Raw genomic sequence first — 22,459 nt, 5'->3', positions numbered from 1 at the left:
AACTTTCACCCGGAACTAGGAACCTTTTGAGGAACTCTTTGCTTTTCGACCGCAGGGACCAGGGTTTAAATTATGTCAATTATGTAAATTATGAGTACGTCTCGTCCACAGTGACTTACAAATTGAGTTAGACAGCTCAAATGTTGCACAGCGACCTGCAATCTGCTGATGAGGACCATGTGATAGAGTCGAAGGCTCCGTAACCTGATTAAAAACGACGGACTATTTCTCAGCCAGGCGCAGTCACTTCCTGAATGCTAAGCTAATCGGTCGCTAGCTGTAGTTTATTCACTGACAGACACGCAAGATACGCTTAATATTGTCACCTAGTTGTCTCGGCAAGATAGCAATTAAGCGTATTTGCTAAACTATTCCTTAACTTCTGAAATACATTTTTCATTCATTTGAACATTTCAGCTCTTTGTGAATGTCCTGAGTTTCACCACCAAATTTTTGTTATACATTTGATTCACACATCGGACAAAGCAGCCGTCCACTTACTCTAGATCATGTGATTTTATCCTTAAAACCAACACTATGGAAAAAAACAACAACTTAAAAGTAAAGAAAACACACACGGTATTGAGTCCATGATTTATTTTACAAACGGCAGAGCGGATCCTGCCGGAGAGGAAAGGCACACTTCCAGGTTGTGAAAACGACTTTTTCTTGAGCTTAACAGAGGACAAAAACACAGGGTCTGAAAGCTCAAACTACAGTACACACCAGAAACCTCAACAACTAAATACAGTACATGAACTACTGTGGAAACACTGTACGTGGCAGCAGAGTGCAGTGTGTCTGCATTTCCACTACTGTACTGTACTATTATGTTAGTTGCTTGTGTTTTTTCGCTTGTTGTAATTTACCCTTACAGATACAATCTGGTTCTCAAAATGTCAAATCATACCAACAATAGTGACCAATATGGCCACTACTGATGCGGCTATTGCTTTAAATGTGTGTGCCCACTATCATTCTGTTCAGGTACTGTAAAATGTGTTAGGATTTTATCATTTCATATCAGTGGTAAAGTTGTAAAGATGCAAGTGCTGATTTTGTATACAGAGCACCAATAGATCCCCTGAAGTGTAAGGTTTACAGTTTTTAGAAGGGACATTTGGGGCTGCTATTAAGCACTTAGAAAATCAAGTAGTGTATCTTTATGTGCTGCTTTCAGTGGAGTGGTAAATGACTAAAACAAACATCTGCTTGGCAGGCTACCCAAGTCTTCACCACGGGGGTACCACTGCAGTTCACTTGAATGTAAAGTCAGCATCAGGGAAAATCCCACAGCGACGGACAGAGTTAATGTGGACACAGTTTGGGTGAGTTTCACAGAGGAATGTTGGCGTGTTTCTTCCAGGGGTTGATCTGCTTCTTGCTGGCCAGCACCTCCAGATCTCTGCAGATCCGTTTGCGAGTGGTATACGGCTCGATTATGTCATCCACGAAACCTAAACGCAAACATGTAGCCGGTCAGAAACAGAAGTGTACAATGCGTTATATCGGTGAATGGAGTTAGCGGTGAGAATGTTCACCTCTGACGGCAGCTGGGAAGGGGTTGGCGAACTTCTCCACGTATTCGGCTTCTGCCTCCGCCTGGTTCTCCTTCCCTCTGAAAATAATCTGAACAGCACCCTGAGAAAGAAAGAAACAAAGCGTGCGTGCACACCGTCAGATCAAACAAAGGAAATAGAGAGAGACAAACGAATTAGTGTGTTTGTACCTTGGCGCCCATGACGGCAACCTCAGCTGTGGGCCAGGCGTAGTTCACATCTCCTCTCAAGTGTTTGGAGCTCATCACGTCATAGGCTCCTCCGTAAGCCTGGGATACACAAACACTGAGTCATATTTCTCTTATTGAAGTACACAGTGTACCACATTTATTCTGAGCTACAAGTGCTTGTTGGGCACATTTCCACATCAATCTCTCCTCATTTTGTCCACACACACACACCTTTCTGGTGATGATGGTTATTTTCGGGACAATGGCCTCTGCGAAGGCGTACAGCAGTTTGGCTCCGTGTCTGATGATGCCTCCGTACTCCTGAGCGGTGCCTGTTGACGACCGTCACAGCAGTTATAATGAGCGTGCACGATCAGATGTGACAGAAGCTACATTTCAATGGGAGGAGAATTTCTGCTCACATGTTAAATACTATAACCCGTTTTTTGGCTTGTGTGTATAGTACATAATATAGCCAGTTTAGCAAATATTTATGGGATATATACCTGGCTTTCTCCCGTATCAAAACTTGTTACTGTGGTGTGTCTTTACGATTACTTCATCTATGAGTTTCTTATTTATTTTCCCTGAGCTGGCAGCTCAATCTTTTCTTGCTTTTTGTGCAGGCAGATTTTTCCATCTGCCAATAATTGTATTATTCATGGCAGCAGAGAGAATCACAAGAAAATCATTCAAGTGAAATTTTCAAGGAATACCTGGCAGGAAGCCCGGCACATCCACAAAGGTGATGATGGGAATATTGAAAGCATCGCAGAAGCGCACGAAGCGGGCTCCCTTCACTGAAGAGTTGATGTCCAAACAACCTGAAAAACGAGACAAAAATTAAGGACTGAATAGCAAAACACACCAGAGTAGATTATTAATCAACAAACAATGCTTTTGTTCCCAATTTATATATATAATATTGTTTCTAGGGCTCGGTTTTGTTTGCATATATCATTTAAAAAGAGAAAATACGGAAGGAAATGATAATTTATCCCTTCTGATTGCCCCTCTGACTTTTGGCACTTCAATTATTTTACTCACCAGAAGCCACTTTAGGCTGGTTACCCACAATGCCTACAGTGCGTCCGTTCATGCGGGCAAATCCCACCACAATGTTTTTGGCGTAGTTGGGCATGATCTCAAAGAAGTCGCTCTCGTCCGCTATCTGAACAGATGAAGAAAGGAAACTTTTACTTCTTGTAGAAATTAAATGAGAAGTGGTTAGATACATTCGAGTGTGTGTGTGTGTGTCTGTGTGTGTACATACTGCTTGAATGATGTCCAACATGTCGTAGGCTTTAGTCGTCTCAAACGGGACGATGGTGTCCAACGAGTGTACCAGACGATCGCTGAAAAAAGGGGCCGAGATATCAGAGTGAGCTGGGAAACAAACAGATATTCTCCCATTCATAATAGGTTATTGTTTTTTTGTGGAGGTCATGGTGATTAGTTTACCTGCGATCGTGGCACTCCCTGATGGGGGCGGGATCCTGATTGCTCAGCGGCAGGAAGTTGAAGAACTCTCGCACGTTGAGCAAGGCTTCAACGTCATCCTCAAACGCACGGTGAGCCACTCCTGAGAACAACACATGAGAAATCTTTTTAAGACCCCAAAGACAATATTTCAACTTAGAAACGGCGCACCTCGACTCCTCAACAAAGCAGTGATAAAAGCTTTTTACGTGCAAACTAACCCGACACGCTGGTGTGCGTTTTGGCTCCACCGAGCTCCTCTTGAGTCACGTCTTCGTTGGTGACGGACTTCACAACATCAGGTCCTGTGATGAACAGGTATGATGTGTCCTATACACACATACACACACATGCACACAGATATCAGGCTAGTGGAAGTAAGAATACAATCACATACAAAACAGGACTGCATAATTAATTCTGCTTTAGCTAAAAATCAATAAAATGTTGATTATTACTAATTATAATTATTGTTTTATCTGTATTCGTGCAGCTTCCTACCTTAACCATGAAGGTGAAATCTGTCAGGGCGGGAGAGTAGACGGCTCCTCCTGCACAGGGACCCATGATGAGGGAGATCTGAGGTACGACTCCTGAAGCCATCACATTCCTCTGGAAAAAGTACATGTTTTGTTTCGCTGTGTACATTCAGCCTTGTACAGAGATGTTGAAGCTTGATAAGTATGATTTTGATGTCACAATTTCAGTCAGTGAGCAGTGACGTGCAAAGGTTCTTTAGAAAAAAATAAGCATACCAGGAATATATCCGCATATCCAGCCAGAGACTCCACTCCTTCCTGGATCCGAGCTCCTCCGGAGTCGTTCAACCCGATGACCGGGGCTCCGACCATCATGGCCTGGTCCATAATCTGAGCACAGGACATTTAAACGTTATACATCTATATCTATCATTGTTGACAAGGAATGTTTAATCAGGGAAAATACATGTTTAACAGGCTTTTTTTTCCTTGTTAGTGATTCTCAGTTTTGTTTACCTTACAGATCTTCTGTGCATGAGCTCCAGACAGACTGCCACCAAACACTGTGAAGTCCTGAGGGAAAACAAAGGGAAAAGAATATTATATACAGGTGAAACCAAGCTGCTGTGTGTTGCCACAATGTAGGATTCTTACAGTATAATTACACTTCATACCTGGCTGAACACATAAACCAGCCTGCCATTGATCCTGCCTCGGCCTGTCACGACGCTGTCACCCGGGAACTATGACAGAGAGAGAACAAGATATTATAACAATAAGTATTTTCAGAGAGGGTTTCTTGTTTCCAGTGGATAAAGCACGATGAGATTACCTTGTTCCTATCCTGCTCCATGCCAAAATCAGAGCAGCGATGCTCCACGAACATGTCCGACTCCACAAAGGACTCGGGGTCCAGCAGGAGCTCCACTCGCTCCCTGGCTGTCAGCTTACCCTGCAACACACAGCACCAAGTTACTACACATTTAACCGAAAGGATTAGCCGTTTCCATTTCCATTTTTAAACCTAAATAATTTCAGAAAAACTGACTATTTTAATCATAATATACTTTAGCAGACCCCGAATGTTTTTTGTTTGTTTTTTTATTTTGTTTTGTTTTTATTCATCTTTTCCTTTCCTTACAGTGTATTTGTTGTATATTTTATAATTTATGTTTATATTATTTTTATACAGTACAGTATTTTTTGCAGAACTGTAATGAAGCATCTGAACATGTGATTATATTGTATTGAACTTTTGAAATATTCTTATTCTTATTATATATTATATTATTTAAATTATTAAATTATTATTATTATTATTATTATTATTATATATTATATTATTTAAATCATTAAATTCTTCTTCTTCTTCTTATTATTATTATTATATATTATATTATTTAAACCCAAAAAAAACGAACGCTCCTGTCTGGAGGTGCAATCACTTCCGTTTGACCTCCAACATGATGTATGCTGTCCTGTAAGTTAATTTAAGCTACTTATTTAATGCTTGATTGGCCTGTTTATTGCACAATATCTGTTGATGATTTGATTTATTGTAAATAAGTTTTTTCTCTTTGCAGAGCATAAACCACACACAGACAGAAGCAAGAAAGAAAATAATAATATAATAAATATATATATATATTATATAATTATTTTCTTATTATATTATTATCTTATATATATATATATATATATATATATATATATATATTATTATCTTTTTTATATATATATATATATATATATATATATATATATAAGATAATAATATATATATATATATATATTATTATCTTTCTTATATATATATATATATATATATATATAAGATAATAATATAATATAATATATATATATATATATATATATATATATATATATATATATATATATAATAATGATGCTTCTAAAATAAATTGCTCTGCATAAATTGCTATCTACTCCTCCCCTCTATTGCTCACACCATTCAGTCCATTTCCTTCAACAAGGTCATTTACATGTGTGTGAGGGAAGAAAGTAAACATTGGGGCCGAGCATGTCACCTCAACCACTCCAGCTGTCACTGGATTTGAAGCTTACAAGTTATGGAAAAAGCTGCACACATGTTATCTTAAATGCAAACTAACACACAACTAGAATTAAACCAATGTTTCCTCTGTCAGCTGACTTCACCTTCTTGTGTTGAGCATCTATTCTCTGTTGACCTCCTCCGACCAGCGCCGCCTGCAGCTTCTTATCAATCCTCTCTTTAACGGACAGCTGGCTGACGGAGTACCAGCGGGAGTCCCGGTGCAGGCTCCCGGTAACGACTGCTCCATGTTTCACAGGTGTAAAACTCCTGAAAGACGTCCTCAACCCGGTGATCAGTCCGCAGCTTCTCCGAGCCACACTGAGAGCCGCCATGCCTGCCTGCCCTGACGTAACGTGTTCTCAGCGTGGCGGACGGCATGACGTCATTTGAGCCAATAGGGAAGAGGGGCAAGCTGTCACAGCCAATAAGAATGAAGGGATGTGTATGACGTGTGGAATGGGCGGGGCTTAGAGAGGATTAAGTTTTTCATGTAGTTCATAACAAGGACAGAAATGAGAATTTCTTGTAATTCACCATACTTAAAATAACTTTAAAATCATTTAAATAATGGAATAAAGAATTGCAATTTTTTTTATTGTTTATTGGGATGTTAATGCACCATCCTAGTTCCAACCCTCAGCTGCGATTTTCTGAAATATATGTTCCAGTGCTGATTTGGCTTTTAAAAGATTTAGTGTATATATTTGACCAGGAATATTTCAAACGAAACATTGGAAAGACCTCTGATTTATCTTTGTGTTCAACTCTTCGGCTTAACTCATGTGCTTGCTTTATGCATGTTAGTGTTAGATGTTAAGGTATACTGTCCTAGACCTCTAACAATTTATCATTATTTATGTTAATTTATTTTATTTTATTCATTTATCTATTTTTTTTTATTTGTTTCACTATGATTATTTTATTTTATTTGTATATTTGTGTGTATTTATTTATTTATTTATATTTATTTTTGTACATTTGTTTTTTTGCTTTTTTTGAGTGCCCTCGGGGTATATCTATCAGTCCAAACATGTTTGTGCAGTGGATTGTCAGAGTTGTATTAACAAAATTCAGAAATAAATTCTGTTTAAAAAAAAAAAGATTTAGGATAGCCTACACAACATAATATGAAATGTCTCCACGGTTCTAATTTTATTCTTTTAATTACTTTCCCCACTTTCTTCTTGAAAGAATGAATGAATTAAATTTTTTCTTATTATTATTATTCTTTGGTGTTTATTGGCGGTTGGCAAACCATCTTAGAGGAGGAAAATAAAATAAAATAAAATAAATTAAATACAAATTAAAAAATTAAATAAAAAAAATTAAAAATTAAATAAATTAAATTAAATTAAATCAAATTAAATTAATGATAAATAATAATAATGAGGAAAACTCTAGATTCTTTTAACTAATGAATTTAATTTTTAACTGGCAAGCTGTTTAGGACAGTAGGCGATGAATGAAGCGAACCCCTCGAACACCACGGTAACCAAGGTAACTAGAGGAAAGTCTCGCGAGATGATGCTCATGCCTCTTGAGAGGTTGAGAGCTTGATGCGAGAGAAAAGTGGAGAATCGAATGATTGATGCATCTTTGCTCGCTGCTCGCTAGCAAGAGTAGCAGGGTTTAGGATAGCCTACATAACATAATATGATATGTCTCCACGGTTCTATTTTATTATTTTAATTACCTTTTCCCACTTTCTTCTTGAAAGAATGAATTAATTGAATTTTTTATTCTTTTTTGGTGTTTATTGGCGGTTGGCAAACAATCTTAGACGTGCATTACCGCCACCATCCGGACGGGAGTGTGCAACAGGAGATTGTGCAGAAACAAAAAAATAAAATAAAATAACAAAATAAATAAATAAAATAAAATAAAATTAATTAATTAAAAATAATTAAATTAAATTAAATTAAATGCATTACCGCCACCATCTGGACTGGAGTGTGGAACAGGAGATTGTGCAGAAACAAAACAATAAAATAAAATAACAAAAAAAATAAATAAAATAAAATAAATTAATTAAAAATAAATTAAATTAAATTAAATTAAATGCATTACCGCCACCATCTGGACTGGAGTGTGGAACAGGAGATTGTGCAGAAACAAAAAAATAAAATAAAATAACAAAAAAAATAAATAAAATAAAATAAATTAATTAAAAATAAATTAAATTAAATTAAATTAAATGCATTACCGCCACTATCTGGACTGGAGTGTGGAACAGGAGATTGTGCAGAAACAAAAAAATAAAATAAATAAATAAAATAAAATAAATTAATTAAAAATAATTAAATTAAATTAAATGCATTACCGCCACCATCTGGACGGGAGTGTGGAACAGGAGATTGTGCAGAAAAATAAAATAAAATAAATTTAAATTAAATTAAATTAAATTAAATTAAAAAATTAAAAATAAATAAATTTAAAAAATAAAAACACAAAAATAGATATAAAAAATAATAAATATATAAAAAATAAAAATACAATAAAAATAACAAATAAATAAATAATTAAATAAAATTAAATTAAATAATAAATAATAATAATGAGGAAAACTCTAAATTCGTTCAACTAATGAATTTGTTGTGTCGTTTAGGACAGCAGGTGCGTGCATGAAGCGAAGCTGAAGTCGCTGTGAACCCCTCGAAAACTACCGTAACCAAGGTAACTAGAGTAAATCTCGCGAGATGATGCTCATGCCTGTCGAGAGGTTGAGAGCTTGATGCGAGAGAAAAGTGGAGAATCGAATGATTGATGCATCTGTAAAGCGGCTAGTTAGCTATGTTTCGCTCGCTGCTCGCCAAGTATTATAGCAAAACGTACCAGAGTCGCAGGGTTTCAATCTATAGCTTGCATTTACCCTCCTGCTTGTGAGTGCGAGGCATAAAGGCAGCGGCGGCGGCCCTTAGAGGAGGAGGAGATAACGGTTGGATTTTCTGCTAGCTAATTGTTAGCTCGCCATGCTAACGCTAGCTTTGTTTACATCAAGGTGCGCGCCTGGGAGGTGTTAGCTGATTGAGAAACCAAACCAATTATGCGATCTTAAGAGCATCTTTTGGTTCGTCGCAGAGAGGAGGAGACTGTGTTGGGTTATACATGAGCTTTATTTATGGCTATAGCATCGAGCATCTGTGGTTTAAAACGTTTGGCTGATAAGCTAACTAGCTACATACATGCTAACCTTTCTGATCATGGATCGATTGATTGATCACTGGTAGCTGTTAGAGCAGCGTTAGGGAGAATGTGAGTAATTAAAACATAGGGTCGAGTTGGTCCTAATTAATAGAAACTTAATGATCTAAAAGATCTCATTACTACGAACCGGTGATGCTAACGTTAGCCAGCTAGCTGCAGAGCTAACGTTTAGTGATTCAGCTTCAAGCATGTCTGTTATTATTGTGCGTGCTATTATTATTATTTAATGTGCCTGTATTGACACACTGGAGTGACTTGCTTGTTGCTCCACCAGAGGCCAGTTTATATTTCCTCCTCCATCATCATCCAGCATCCAACCTGAGACTATCTATCTTTAGCTTTAGAGTCGCAGCAGCAGCAAGTGGCTGGATTTTTTTTTTTTGTTTCCCTGAGGAGGCTGCAAGACGGATCACACACCAGAACCGCTATGAACCCGGTGAATGCAACCGCTCTGTACGTGTCCGCCAGCCGGGCCGTGCTGCAGAGTGACCCGAGGCAGCCTCACACCTTTGCAGAGATGTACACGCTTCTGCCTTTCTTCAGACAGGCGCTTGCATGCCATGTCTGTGGTAAGCATCCTGCAAAATATCACTTTATTTTCCCCCTTTTTTCAAAGCTGTTTTGATATATGCAATCCACTGTTCGTAATTAAACCAACTTTTAAGTAGATGAGCTTACAGACAAACCCATCGAGTACACTAGAGAGAAAACAACCTCAACATATAAAACCGAAACAAAACCAAGAAAAATAAATAACAATAATAATAATGTAAAAAATAAAGAATAGTTAAAAAAATAAATAAAAAAAAGACACATAACAAAAAAACAAAAACAATAATAATGTAAAAAAAGAGTAATAATAAATCAAATCAACAAATAAGTTAATAGAAAATAAAAATAAAATATCACTGTATAATAGCAGTACTGTTTTTATGTCACCTTAATAATAATAATGACAAAAAGAAAGAATAGAGTTAAAACAACAAACAAAAAAGACACACATAACAAAAAAAACCCAATAATAATACAAAAATACGAGAGTAATAATAAATTAAATCAACAAATAAGTTAATTGAAAATAAAAAGAAAATATCACTGAATAATAGCAGTACTGTTTTTATGTCACCTCACTGCAAGATTATCATAATTTTCAAGTTTCAGTTTACTAAAAAATGAATTAAGTGTTTCATAATCTCATATTGACTTTAAGTGTCTGTGGGCGTGCACAGCGGTTTGTCGTGCTCCACAACCCGTGGTCTCCTTAGCAACCGAGGCTGAGCAGCACCAGTCATCTGTCCTCCTTTTGTCAAGACAGATGACTCCTCTGTTGTTGTGTCTGCTGCAGAGCCATGTGTTTCCAATTCATGCTCTATTTACTCTCTCCGCTTTGCTAGTGGAATATCAACAATGGCACAGCTTGCATTTAGAGATGGGGCAATATAGACAGAATGATAAAATGACAATATTTCTGACCTCTGCTGATTATGTAATGGTGTTTTTGGCATGATTACTTTCTCCCTCTTTCGTGCAATATTTAACCAGAACAACAGGTTGGGTGATGTAAGCAGTAAAAAATCCGTAATGTCAACATAAAGCTTAGGCAGGTTGGCGCCTTCATTTGTTTATGTCAATAAACGGACAAGTTAAAATTCAGAAAAAAGTGCAAGAAGCACCAACATTTAAGGTGTAGAAAAAATAAAAAATCCCAGATTAGTCACACATCATGATATTGGTATTGAGTTTATTGATTTCTCTGATCTGCTTGAAATGCATCAGCTGGTACTGAAGCAATCAATTTGATCAATTGTGGGGATGCACCGATACCGGATCGGATATCGGGCCGATACTGACTCAAATAGCTGGATCGGATATCGGTGACAGTGGAGCCGATGTATTCAATTCAATTCTATTTATACATACTGTATACATTATATACTGGAATTAAAATTTTTGTTTAAGTTTTGACCAATTTGTTGCTGAATTATAAAGGTTTATTCTTGATTTGTTATTTCTGTTAATTTTGAATATTGTTTACCGAGTTTCTGGTGTACGATTTACGACTTTAATGATAAATATCAATTCAGTACATTTATATCTATGTATTTACTTGTTACATTTTGTTTTACAAAGTTAAAAAAGTAATGTAGAAGTCAAGCCTGATGTTGCCTTACACATAAAAGAATGATCCCAGTCACTTCCACACAGTGAGGCAAACAGCTTATTAATTAAACACTGATATCGGAGCAGAACTTGGTATCGGCTGATACCCAAAGCCCAGGGATCATATTGATATCGGGACTGAAAAAGTCGTATGAGTGCATCTCTAATCAATTGATAAATCAATTAACGGAAAGTTATTCAGCATCTATTTTGAAATTGGCTGGACAGAACAAGCCATTTCCTTTGTTTTCTAATGTTTTACCAAATGGTTAAATGAGAAAATGATTGACAGATTAATCACTTCAAATGGTAATTACATCTGTTTCTAGAGAGGCATGATGGTGAATGGAAAGAACTTAAAATGACTAGTCCAGCTAGTTGATTGTGCCATAGTTTCTCCACATAAATAAATGCAAAGTGGATAAACACGTGGATTAACAGTTCCCTCTTGCTTTTCTCTCAGGTAAACTGCTCCAGGATCCCCTTTCCCCAACACATGCAGAGTGTCAGCATTATGTCTGCTTGGGCTGTAAAGGCCAGAAGATGCAGATCAGGCCGTCGTGCAGCCGCTGTAAGGACTATTCCTGCTTCCAGGAGAACAAACAGCTCTCTTTGCTGGTGCAATGCTACAGGAAGCTCTGCCTCTATGTAACTCATTCGCCGTTGCTGCAGCCGATCAGCAGCCACGTGGGAGGGTCTCCAGAGGTTATGGCCTTGCTAGAGGAGGTGCTAATGTCACATGAAGAGGAGCTAGAGACAGAGGACTCGAGCCTGGCGCAGGAAGATATGAATCCATCTGCCCCTGAGTCCCTCACCCCCACAGAGGCACCACCTGCTCCTGCAGAGCTCTCAGCTGTACCCCAGAGCTCCTCCTCTGACCCTCCCCGTTCCAATGGACCACAGGAATGCAATGGAGACGTGCTGGAGGACCTGGAACCCTCTTCTCCTGAGCTGGAAGTATGCGAGCTGGTAGAAGAGCAGCCACAGGCAGGCCTGTCTTTGTCCGATACTGGTTGTGGTGGTCTGGAACTGAGTCTGACCACTGGACCTTTAGCCCCAACTTCAGGCACTGTGTGCTCACTCAGGGATGGGGAATCTAGCAGCAGGGAGCTGGAGGAGGGGGAGGTGTTGCTCCTCAGTGTGGAGGAGGTGTTACAGACTTTGGATCCCCTTCAGCCTGGTCGAGATTCTCCTCTATTACAGCCAGAACGTATGCACACTCACACGCACATAACCACGGACAGAGCGCACGCTCAAATGTACATACAGCTGGACGCAGCTCACAACTACACGCAGATCCAAACAGACAGGACTAACATAGTGGCAAGTCATGGTGCTCACATACATACATCCTCTTTCGATCCTCCTCCAACCTCCAAGCCCCCGCCAGTCCGCCTTAAACGTAAACGCTCTCGTTCAGAGAGCGACAGGGAAAAGGTGAAACCCCTCCCCATCGCCTCCATCCTACAGGGCCCCTCGTCACATTTACACACTCCAAACCCCTCTCAGACACTGTACATGCAACCACCAACACCTTCCTTGACTGTACCAGCACACACATACTCGTCCCTTCCCAACGGGGCGCCCCCCAAGCTCAGTCGCCCCACGCCGAACCACAATAAAGGTGCCAGGAAGCACGTCGATCCGGGCCTTAAAAAGCCCCACGCGAAGGCCCGCAGCGGGGGAGGCTCCAAGACCAAGGACGGAAGCAAAGACCAGCGGTTGATGTCAGGCTGCCTTGTTCCCCCGGCGCCCGTTAGGCCTCCATATAAGAAGCCAGTGGAGAAGAAGGGCTGTAAGTGTGGCAGGGCCACCCAGAATCCATCTGTGCTGACCTGCAGGGGGCAACGCTGTCCCTGTTACTCAAACCGCAAGGTGAGAGTAAAACCATTGCATGTGTGGAATATTTTTTTTAATCAAAGTTTCATTGATTTTATTAACTAAAATGTCTCTATTCAATCAGCACTTCAGAAGTGTAATGTCATCATTATGTGATTGGGTGTAGATTAATTTTCAACACACAACTAATGTGAATTCAAATAAACTTGTCTGATTAAAGTATGAATTAATTGGCCTGTCTCAATGCTTTGATTTTAAGGTGTCTTTGAACTTCTTTGTTTTGATTTCTGCATTGCCATGAAGCAAGCAATGGTAGTAATAAATCTTGAAGAGGGGCTTAATCTTAATCTGCCTAATCTGTTAACAAAAACTGCCACCTGTGATTTATGTGCTCTGTAAACCAGATTTAATAATGACACTGTATTTACAAAGTCATAAGTTACTCGGGGTTAGATCAGTCATTTTGCAGCTTTAACATGACGTTGGTGTGATTTAAATAGACGGATGTTCCTTGACAATTTTTTCGTCATCTTTCTCAGGCGTGCTTGGATTGTATCTGTCGAGGTTGCCAGAACTCCTACATGGCCAACGGGGAGAAGAAGCTCGAGGCCTTCGCCGTGCCAGAGAAAGCCTTGGAGCAGACGCGGCTCACGCTCGGCATCAACCTCACCAGCATCACTGCGGCCGCGGCACTCCGCAACCCGGCGACCACCAGCATCCGCGCTAACACCCTCCTCAACGTCGCCACGGCGACGGGGACCCCCGTAACCACCGCCTTCCTGTCCCCCAGCCCCCCGCAAGAGCCCACCTACGAGGACAGCCTGGAGCTGCTGATTGGATGAGAGGCGGGGGGGGATTCTGAAAAAACCAGACAGCTCGATGCTGATTGAATGTGACGGCTGATCATTGACAACCTGTACCTCCCCACCCCTCCAGAGGGGGGGAAGGCAATCTAAGGCAGCTATGGGTCTGTCCTGTTCTGTAACCTGCTCTTCTTCTGTGTTGGAAAATGCTGAGTAGTAAGACTAGCATGGGTGTGCCAAAGCCTCCTGTATTGTGCCTGTGTGCCGGTGTGTATCGTTGCCTGTCTGTAGTTAAACACTTATACTCGGTTCCAAGGCTGTTCTGTACTCCCAAGAGGTGCTTTTTGTTCATAGACCACAGACATACTGTAAGAGGCAATAGGAAACCCATACCAGGTTTTGTGTTTGTTAGTGTGTGCGCACCGTTATAGATTTCAGCGTGTGCCTGTGTGATTATCAGTGCATAATGATAACAAAAAAACGCATCAACATATCTCACCTGTCGCAGCATTTTCCATGTTCCGAGTGTTACTCCGTGTAAATGCATAAGTGGTATCAGGACGGCCCTTACTAACCCCGTATGTGTTCACACCTTAATTGTGAATGAATCTTGTGACTAATCTAATGGAGAAGTTATGTCCCACACAAGACTCTATGCCTTTTCTATCTCATTAACTCACTCAATCCAAGTACTGTTAGGCTGATAATGAATTTGTCTTAATGAACTTGACTGATGCAGGCATTGTACAGGCAGCAAGATAATGTCAAAGCACTTGGCTGGCTCCACGGTTTCTGTGCGTGTGTGCGTGTGTGTGTGTGTAAGTGTGTGTAAGTGTGTGTGTGTGCCTGCTGAGATTTACTGTAATGTCAGTGGGAGGGGGGGGGGATGGATGGTGGGTTGCAAGCACTTAGTCTGGTTGATTGGCCAAATTACAACTAAAAACCATTCTTGGTTACCATAGCAATAGGAGCACCAACAAGGAGCCTCCCAGCTCTCGTGCACACACGCAGTTGTTTACAGTATTGCCATTTATATAGATTATAACTGACTGTCTTCTAAAAATATTTCACCGTTAAGGTTTGAGTATGGGATTGTACATGACTGTGCGTGTGTGTTTAGATAAACTGAAGCCATAGATTGTCATTAACAAGACAAAATATCCCTCTGCGTGTGCATTTCCCCCCCAGTTGTAGTGTCCCGACTGATTAGAGACCAACTCAGAGACTATTTTTGATACCAAGTGTTTGGTACCACTGTCTTTTTTTTTGTGTTTTGGTTAAAGCACCTTGAAGCCCTCCTATAACTCGAGCGGCTGTGTGTGTGTGTGTATTGTCTGTGTTTGTGTTTACTGTCTCAGCTGTATCTACAACATGTTTTTTGTCAGTCCAGACACGGTGACCAAAAAAGAGACTGAAGGAGGAGAGAGCGGGAGGACTCAGGCTGACCAAACAAAACACCTTGGTTCTCAACTCATAGACCAGCAGGAAGTAGCAGGTGGATTTACAGAGCGATCAGCAAATATGATCTATCTTCCTGCGCGTGTGTATGTTTCAAAAATGTATTTCTTTTGGGCATTACTTGAACCCTGATTAGTTTTTGGTATTGTTTTTTTTATGTCAAAAAAGCTCTCGTTTGAGGAGTGACTCTTATTATTGCTGAAACATTCACTGCCATAATATGGAAACATGTAATACAACATGAATTAAATGATAGTTTTTTACTTTTTCAGTTCTGTGTCTTTTTGTGTAGAGGGGATATTTGACTCGCGAGTGACGTCTAACTAAAATCTTCAAATTCCAGCGCTTAAGAAATCGGTACAAATGTGACGTGTAAATGTTTCAGAAAAACACTTTTAATACTCGGTCCATTCATACTAGATCAGTGCTTCTCTTCAAGGCCGCATGACATGATCTGTGTCACGCCGCACATTTATTGAAGACATTGCACAAAGAGGAAATTCAACTCAATAACTGTTGACTGTTTGACCTGCAGGCAAAGCATCCCTCTCTGTCCTCAATAGAAGTCATTCACACATGAGAGCGCAACATTTAATCAGCATCTATTGTACTTGTCCAATCGCCCCGTACTCTGAATGCACCACATAATCCACGTTTGCTCTGTCATCCTGTTTACTAGCCTTGAAAAGCAAATGGCTCTTCGTCCTTGCCATATTGGGCCACTGAGAGTCTGCCACTGCAGCTCCGTTAGATCATATCCTTACAGCTCCGTGGTCCCGAAGAAGTCCTTTGCACTCCTCAGAGTCCATTCTTCTTCTCCAATCCTGTACCCCCAGACAGCTGCTCATATTATCAAGCAAACCCCTTGACCTTTGGGTTCACTTCTTGTTGACGTCTGTATCAAGTCGTCCCAGTCCCGGACACTTCTATCCGGGGGGTTTTCCCTCTTTAGCCCACGAGGAAGGCCCCAAAGTAGCTTGCCCTTCCGTCCATCTCCATTGCGCTGGCGTTGCTAACGGTGATGAAGAGGCGGTCAGCAGGCTGTAGAAAGGCGGTACCGGCCTGATGCAGGGAGAAGAGGCCAGGCTCCTGGCCACGAGGCCAGCAGGCACTCCGGGACGATTTCATCAGCAGGATGGGCACCGTGTAGGAACTCATCTGTGGGCCAGATCACAAAAACAAGATCAAAACTTTCATAATCAAAGCATTCATTTTAGGGCTATCAATCGATTCAAATATTGAATCGAGATTAATCGCAAATTAATCACATTTTTTATCTGTTCAAAATGTAATTTAAAGGGAGATTTGTCAAGTATTTAATACTCTTCTCAACATGGGAGTGGACAAATATACTTGCAGTGTGTCAGTGTGCTGACTTGACTATGACTTGCCCCAAACTGCATGTGATTATCATAAAGTGGGCATGTCTGTAAAGGGGAGACTCGTCAGTGCCCATAGAACCCATTTTCATTCACATATTTTGAGGTCAGAGGCTTATTAAGGACCTTTTATTGTTTTTCATGTCAAAGCCTAACCTTCTTGTAGATGTACTGGACAAGCTGAGCTCCTTCCTCCTTTGGTTCCCCCGTCTCCCCCTTTGCATCCCCATCCGTCTCCTCCGTGGAGTGCAGTCTGAAGTAGGTCTGGCCATAGATGTAGTAGAGGCCTTCTCTGGGCACCAGCAGCTCTCCTTCCTTCAGCTCCATGTTCTGCAGGAAGGACAGACCTCTCTGGCCCTCCCACGCTCGGATTCGCTCCCCCAAGTAGCCCCTGCTGCTCCGCGGGCCTGCAGAAGCACGGAAACACACACACAGTGGAGTGTTACTGAGAATAACCAGTCACTGTTATTCGAATAAGAAACAAATGTTAAACAAACTTTCAGTATGACAATAATGCTTACAGATGTGCTCACAGACTAGTGGCTTTTTTAAGCTCACAGACAACAGCCACATGTTAAAAAGAAGGCAACAAATCCCATGAAAATACCAAAACCAACAATGTGTTAGTCCGTCTTTTAATACTTTTGACTTCGATTCCTATTACAGACTTTAAGAACGCGCCATGATTATATACTTTAATTAAAAGAAAAAATACAGCTGGGCACTGTGGTTTTTCCGCAAACTTCGCTCAAACAGGAGTAAATAGTGCATCTATTGGGGACTATTTTAAACCGTGGATTAATACACATTTGGTGCTCTAGTGTAGTGATTATTTACAGCAGCAGGATACTGTACGTGGGATTCACTCAAAAATAAACTACAGTGCCCAGGTTTATGATAATGAAGAAACACCAGTGCAGTAGGGTGGCCCAATGATGTGTTTTTAATAGTTTTTTGGTCAACAATGGAGCACCAGGCTACATGGACAATACTTGTTAGTAGAATCACTTCATTCATTGCTGGTTTTGGTAATTTCATGGGATTTATTTACAATAAGAAAAATATAGAACATTACTTGAGTTTTCCTTTAAAGCCAAAATGTGTAAATTTGGAAAGAAATTGACTTTGGCGTCCCCCAGTGGTCGTATCAAAACAGACACTGTGACAGAGAGCAATGCATGCTGCTAACCTACATGCCCCCTCCTTCCCACAGACCTCCTCATATGAATGGAGCAATTAATAACATATCATATTATCATATGACTCATTTTTCCAGAAACAAAAATGTAAAAGCTTTGAACAATTTGAAAAATGCTTTGAATGGAGGGAAACCAAATGTATTTGCAACTGGCTCAACTAAATTAAAATAAAAAGTAAACTCAGCTGCCGTAACTGTCTGGTATGAACTGCTAAATACCATAAATCATTCAAAAACTAATTAAAATGGTTGAACAAGCTTAAAACTGTACTGCAATTAAAGTAACTTAATATAAGGACTTGAGGTGATAGGCTTTTTCCTCCTTATTAGAAAGGTGTGTTTCCCAGAAATTGCTGATAATAAACATTTTCTGAGTAAAAAAAGATTAAAACTAGGGGGTGTCTGTCACACATATCCTTCTACAATTCCAGCCAGGAATCGTTGTTGCATGTTATCGCCCTGTCTGTCTAATGCCAAAATAAAAGGTGAAAATGCCATAAATCTAATCATAAAAAGATAAAAATCACATTAGGTAAGGACTACTAACGTCTTAAGATAATGCATGTGTTTTTTTAATATCTGGACAAAGAGTAATTGGGACACTGACTGGTCACAAAGACAACTACAGGACATTTTGACAAAGATAAAGCAGCTGCACATCTGCAGGTCCTGACAAACATGAAGACGTTAGTGAATGTGAGAGCAGCCTGAGGAGCCTTGAAGCACATTCCTCACCTCTTGCCCTGGAAAGGTATGAATGAAACAACACAGCACTCTCACAGGTGTGCGAGCATTGTGAATATGTGTCACGGTATTACTTTAAAGGATCCTCACCGTCTGTTGATGGAGGATCTGTGGACGAGATGACCCCCGTCACATGGGCGGCAACTTTAGGAAGAGGGACCCTTTGGACCCCGGGGCTCAGGAAAGGCAGCACTCCCGTCAGCTTATCTGTGAAACGACAGGCAGATAAGAAACACACACAAGACATTTCTAGTGGAAAAAAGATTTACTCCTATTATTAGTAGTGACTGATAGTCAAGGGAGGCAATGTCCTCACTTCTCATAGCGGTGGATATCTCCTTCTGGAATCTGTCAGCTATCGTCTGAAAGAAAAACAGCCAGAGAGACAGAAAGAAAAAGAGAAAGAGTTAAAATATCTTGACCTCTTCAGTTATTATGCCATTTTGGTATCTTTAGATCTAAATTAACATTCAGTTATTCTCCAGGGGCCTTGTCACCCCCATGAATCATTCAGTTCTCCCTCTGGGCCAATAAATATGTCATCTGTTGATCTGGAATAGCAGTATTCCCCTTTGGGTGAGTCACTGTTATTTAGAGATGTGGAGTTGCATCATTTTTCCAGCTCCAATCAGTGGTTTCTGAGTAACCGCATGTAATGCAGAAATAAAATATAATTTCTCAACATGCACTGCGTGGCCACTGGTGTCTTAAATATTTGAAAAAGGAACTTTCTCGCACGTAGAATTTGTAATCAGGGAAAAAACGAATTGAAGGTAGTGAAAGAGAAAGAAAGAAAAAAAACCTTCTCTATGTGGTAGTGGAGCTGTTGCGTGACTTGCCAGCAGGGATCACTCTTCTTGTCCTCCGCTGAATCTTTGAGCTGATTTGCGTTGATCAGACAGGACACACTGCTGCGGGAGAAACTCTCCTGCATCTGTCAACATAAAAAAGGTATAAAAAAACAAATTTTTACTTTTGATCCAGCTCCAGCCCCCCCCCACCCCTGCGACCCTGAATAGGGTAAGCGGTTACAGATAATGGATGGATAGATTAATCAGTTGATTATTTTCTTGATTAGGCTAATTTACAATTTTCTATTACTCACATTTGAGACTCAAAAAACAGCAAAAATGACTGAAACAATCAATTACATTAATTGACTAATAGTTTCAGCTCTTGGGGTAGCACACATGCAAAGGTAAGCAAGCACAAACAAGCATGATTTTCCATGGTTGAATGATATTTTGTACAGCTGTGAGGCCTAGTACAAACTAATTTCCTTCTAATTTTGGCCTTTGGCTTCGACAATAAGGAGGCAACACATAATCATTATAAGAACACACATTTTCAATACAATTTTTTTATAATATTGATTAATTAAAAAACATTCTTGGTCAGAACAATAAAGTTCCTTGGTTATTAAGCAAAATACACAGTAGTGGTATATCACCTAATTGGTGGATGCCAATTAGTAAGCCCCGCCCCCCACTGCTACTACGTCACGCCATCAGAGCTAACAGTTACCATGGAGCCCACACTGTCACTGCACTCCCTGCTAAGGGTCTTCAATATGTTGGAAGGATATATCTAGGATCTCAAACTGATTATTGATTACTGATTATTACTGGTTTTTACATAGAAACGTAACGTTTTAGAAACGTATATCTCTTTCCAACCTCTCCGGTTAACGTATATCCCTATTACACATGCCCCCAGGCACAATGTTTAACCATAACTAGCCACAAAATTAGCCAGAAAAATTAAGAAAATCTGAAAGTCGGAGCTAATTGATGCTACGCTCTGATTGGCTTACGTTCTAAGGGGCGGGGCTTAGTGAAAGGTCAATTAACTCTCTGACGTGGTCATAGGTGAGGAGGTGGGAGTTTCTTTCTTGTCACTCAGCCAATCAGAGCTCAGCATTGAATCTGTCAGCTCCTTTCTGCTTTTCTTTTCATAATATCTGCACCAAATCTGAAATATGAATGTTGCTTTTGGGTGTCACAACCTCCAGAGTCTCGTTTCCTGCCATTGTTTTCTGTTATCTACTCTCCCAACTTTCTCCTCTCTCATTGCCCAGCCCAAAAAATGGCAGAAATCATTGCATAAGTGGTGCTTTTTTAACCTCATTTCACCAAATACACTTCTCTAAAATATGAATCCTGCAATGTTTTAATCCCTTAAGGAACATCATGGCATAAGGTTTGCTATACCTTCCTATACTGTTCTACTACTACACCATGTTTGTGGTACTTTCACAGTTAATGTTTGTGTGCAGAGGATATAAAGTTGTGTCACTGGTCTGGTATCCCTGTAAAAAAGACATGGCAAACCAAGCTCTGTGTTGTAAAGTAAAGTGAAAGCATATCTTACCGTGCTCAGGACTTTGTTGAAGTACACAAAGCTGAAGGCAACCGCGATGGTCTGCAGGAGGATTGCTGCGAGCATGATGAGCCCCAGACACTGGAGAGAAACAGAAACGGCCATATCACACTGCTGGAGTGAGTTAGTGAGGCACCCAAATAAAGTTCCCGAGGAGCAAGAGACACTTCTTCCAGCCAGCAGGGAGGACAAGTCAGATCAAGCTCTGCTGCATTTCTGCTCCACAGGGAGGGAGGGAGAGAGAGGGAGAGAGAGAGAGAGAGAGAGAGAGAGAGAGAGAGGGTGGGAGGATTAACAGCCTCAAGATGTATCTGTTATTAGATAGAAATGAGCTGGGAGCTTATTACTGCACATGTAACTTCATGACGCCTTCATGTGCTGTAGGAAATATGGAAACTTTCACTTGAGCAACCCAAAAGAGATAATAATGTGGACCTTTTAAACCTTGAAATATTTTACTCATATTCTATTGCTGATGCACATACCATTGACAAGACTGACAGCTAGTATATAGCCTAAGATTTCTGTTTTTTTTTTTTTACCAAACAAGGCTACTACACATTATCTTCACCACATCATCAGCAGATGGAGCATTATATGTGTTCAAAATATTCATTTTTTCATTCTATTGTTATATTAATTAGGGCTGTCAATTGATTAAAATATTTAGTCGCGATTAATTGCATGATTGTCCATGATTAATCTTGATTAATCTTGATTAATCACACATTTTTTATCTGTTCAAAATGCACCATAAAGGGAGATTTTTCAAGTATTTAATACTCTTATCAACATGGGAGTGGACAAATATGCTGCTTTATACAAATATATGTATATATTTATTATTGGAAATCAATTAATAACACAAAACAATGACAAATATTGTCCAGAAACCCTCACAGGTACTGCATTTAGCATAAAAAAATATGCTCAAATCATAACACGGCAAACTGAAGCCCAACAGGCAACAACAGCTGTCAGTGTGTCAGTGTGCTGACTTGACTATGACTTGCCCCAAACTGCATGTGATTATCATAAAGTGGGCATGTCTGTAAAGGGGAGACTCGTGGGTACCCGTAGAACCCATTTTCATTCACATATCTTGAGGTCAGAGGTTAAGGGACCCCAATGAAAATGGCCATGATAGTGGTCGTTGATGAGGTGGGTGTACGAGATAGATGGTAGTCTATTGGTTACCTGAGGAGGAAGTGGGTGTACTCTGCTTTATATTCCAATGGCTTTTTGGGTGATGTAGGTGGGTATGCTGTAAAATGCCAGAAAAAGAAGTGGGTATACTCTGTATAGCTGTGTACACCCTCTATTACACCAGTGGATGTGACTGATGTCTAAACAGAGAGTTATCAAACAAGTGTGTTGACCAGATAGGAGCTTTGCACAGAGAGAAAAAATAGATCTGTGTTCTGTCCTGTGTTGTTCTAATAAAAATTTTGATGTGTTAAATCCCGTAGGTCTAGTTATGTGTAGCAGATGCTTGTAGGAGACAGCAGTTTTCAGTATCTGACATTGTTTA

General features: G+C 40.0%; 3 protein-coding genes across 4 annotated transcripts; 1 reads left to right on the top strand and 2 right to left on the bottom strand.

Annotated features, from left to right (window-relative positions):
- Positions 1-582: 582 nt before the first annotated feature.
- On the bottom strand, positions 583-6,131 carry pccb (propionyl-CoA carboxylase subunit beta). Its single transcript, XM_037796701.1, has 15 exons — positions 5,866-6,131; positions 4,520-4,639; positions 4,362-4,430; positions 4,204-4,260; positions 3,964-4,077; positions 3,710-3,820; positions 3,430-3,538; positions 3,191-3,311; positions 3,003-3,084; positions 2,777-2,900; positions 2,446-2,553; positions 1,961-2,061; positions 1,730-1,828; positions 1,542-1,641; positions 583-1,457 (listed from the first exon to the last, which is right to left on the bottom strand). Exons 1-15 carry the CDS (start codon positions 6,094-6,096, stop codon positions 1,336-1,338), a joined length of 1,668 nt encoding a protein of 555 aa, XP_037652629.1. The 5' UTR covers positions 6,097-6,131; the 3' UTR covers positions 583-1,335.
- Positions 6,132-8,441: 2,310 nt separating this feature from the next.
- Positions 8,442-15,499, top strand: msl2a (MSL complex subunit 2a). 2 transcript variants are annotated; one of them, XM_037746641.1, is made up of 4 exons: positions 8,442-8,762; positions 9,365-9,537; positions 11,592-13,003; positions 13,507-15,499. In XM_037746641.1, the coding sequence occupies exons 1-4, from the start codon at positions 8,734-8,736 to the stop codon at positions 13,807-13,809; spliced, it is 1,917 nt and encodes a 638-aa protein (XP_037602569.1). In that variant the 5' UTR covers positions 8,442-8,733; the 3' UTR covers positions 13,810-15,499. The 2 variants fall into 2 exon arrangements, with proteins under 2 accessions (XP_037602569.1, XP_037602570.1); XM_037746642.1 differs by having other exon boundaries at positions 8,443-8,762; positions 9,307-9,537.
- A 232-nt stretch (positions 15,500-15,731) lies between these two features.
- On the bottom strand, positions 15,732-21,203 carry LOC119474565 (tumor necrosis factor ligand superfamily member 10-like). Its single transcript, XM_037746643.1, has 6 exons — positions 20,920-21,203; positions 19,352-19,483; positions 18,866-18,911; positions 18,640-18,756; positions 16,764-17,014; positions 15,732-16,386 (listed from the first exon to the last, which is right to left on the bottom strand). Exons 1-6 carry the CDS (start codon positions 21,031-21,033, stop codon positions 16,177-16,179), a joined length of 870 nt encoding a protein of 289 aa, XP_037602571.1. The 5' UTR covers positions 21,034-21,203; the 3' UTR covers positions 15,732-16,176.
- Positions 21,204-22,459: the final 1,256 nt, after the last annotated feature.

Source organism: Sebastes umbrosus, chromosome 16 (genome assembly GCF_015220745.1).
Source record: "Sebastes umbrosus isolate fSebUmb1 chromosome 16, fSebUmb1.pri, whole genome shotgun sequence".
Lineage (NCBI taxonomy): Eukaryota > Metazoa > Chordata > Actinopteri > Perciformes > Sebastidae > Sebastes > Sebastes umbrosus.
This window is presented reverse-complemented; position numbering and strand designations above follow the sequence as displayed.

Bases quoted from the DNA above. Each gene is read 5' to 3' on its own strand.
- msl2a (XM_037746641.1), top strand. From the start codon at position 8,734: ATGCTAACGCTAGCTTTGTTTACATCAAG. The intron at 8,763-9,364 runs GTGCGCGCCTGG...TTCCCTGAGGAG, and splicing joins CTAGCTTTGTTTACATCAAG to GCTGCAAGACGGATCACACA. The intron at 13,004-13,506 runs GTGAGAGTAAAA...CATCTTTCTCAG, and splicing joins CCTGTTACTCAAACCGCAAG to GCGTGCTTGGATTGTATCTG.
- LOC119474565 (XM_037746643.1), bottom strand. From the start codon at position 21,033: ATGGCCGTTTCTGTTTCTCTCCAGTGTCTGGGGCTCATCATGCTCGCA. The intron at 17,015-18,639 runs GTGAGGATCCTT...GTGCTTCTGCAG, and splicing joins AGATCCTCCATCAACAGACG to GCCCGCGGAGCAGCAGGGGC. The intron at 16,387-16,763 runs GTTAGGCTTTGA...TCTGGCCCACAG, and splicing joins TCCAGTACATCTACAAGAAG to ATGAGTTCCTACACGGTGCC.
- pccb (XM_037796701.1), bottom strand. From the start codon at position 6,096: ATGGCGGCTCTCAGTGTGGCTCGGAGAAGCTGCGGACTGATCACCGGG. The intron at 3,539-3,709 runs GTAGGAAGCTGC...ATGTGTGTATAG, and splicing joins ATTTCACCTTCATGGTTAAG to GACACATCATACCTGTTCAT. The intron at 3,085-3,190 runs GTAAACTAATCA...CCCTTTTTTCAG, and splicing joins AGGGAGTGCCACGATCGCAG to CGATCGTCTGGTACACTCGT.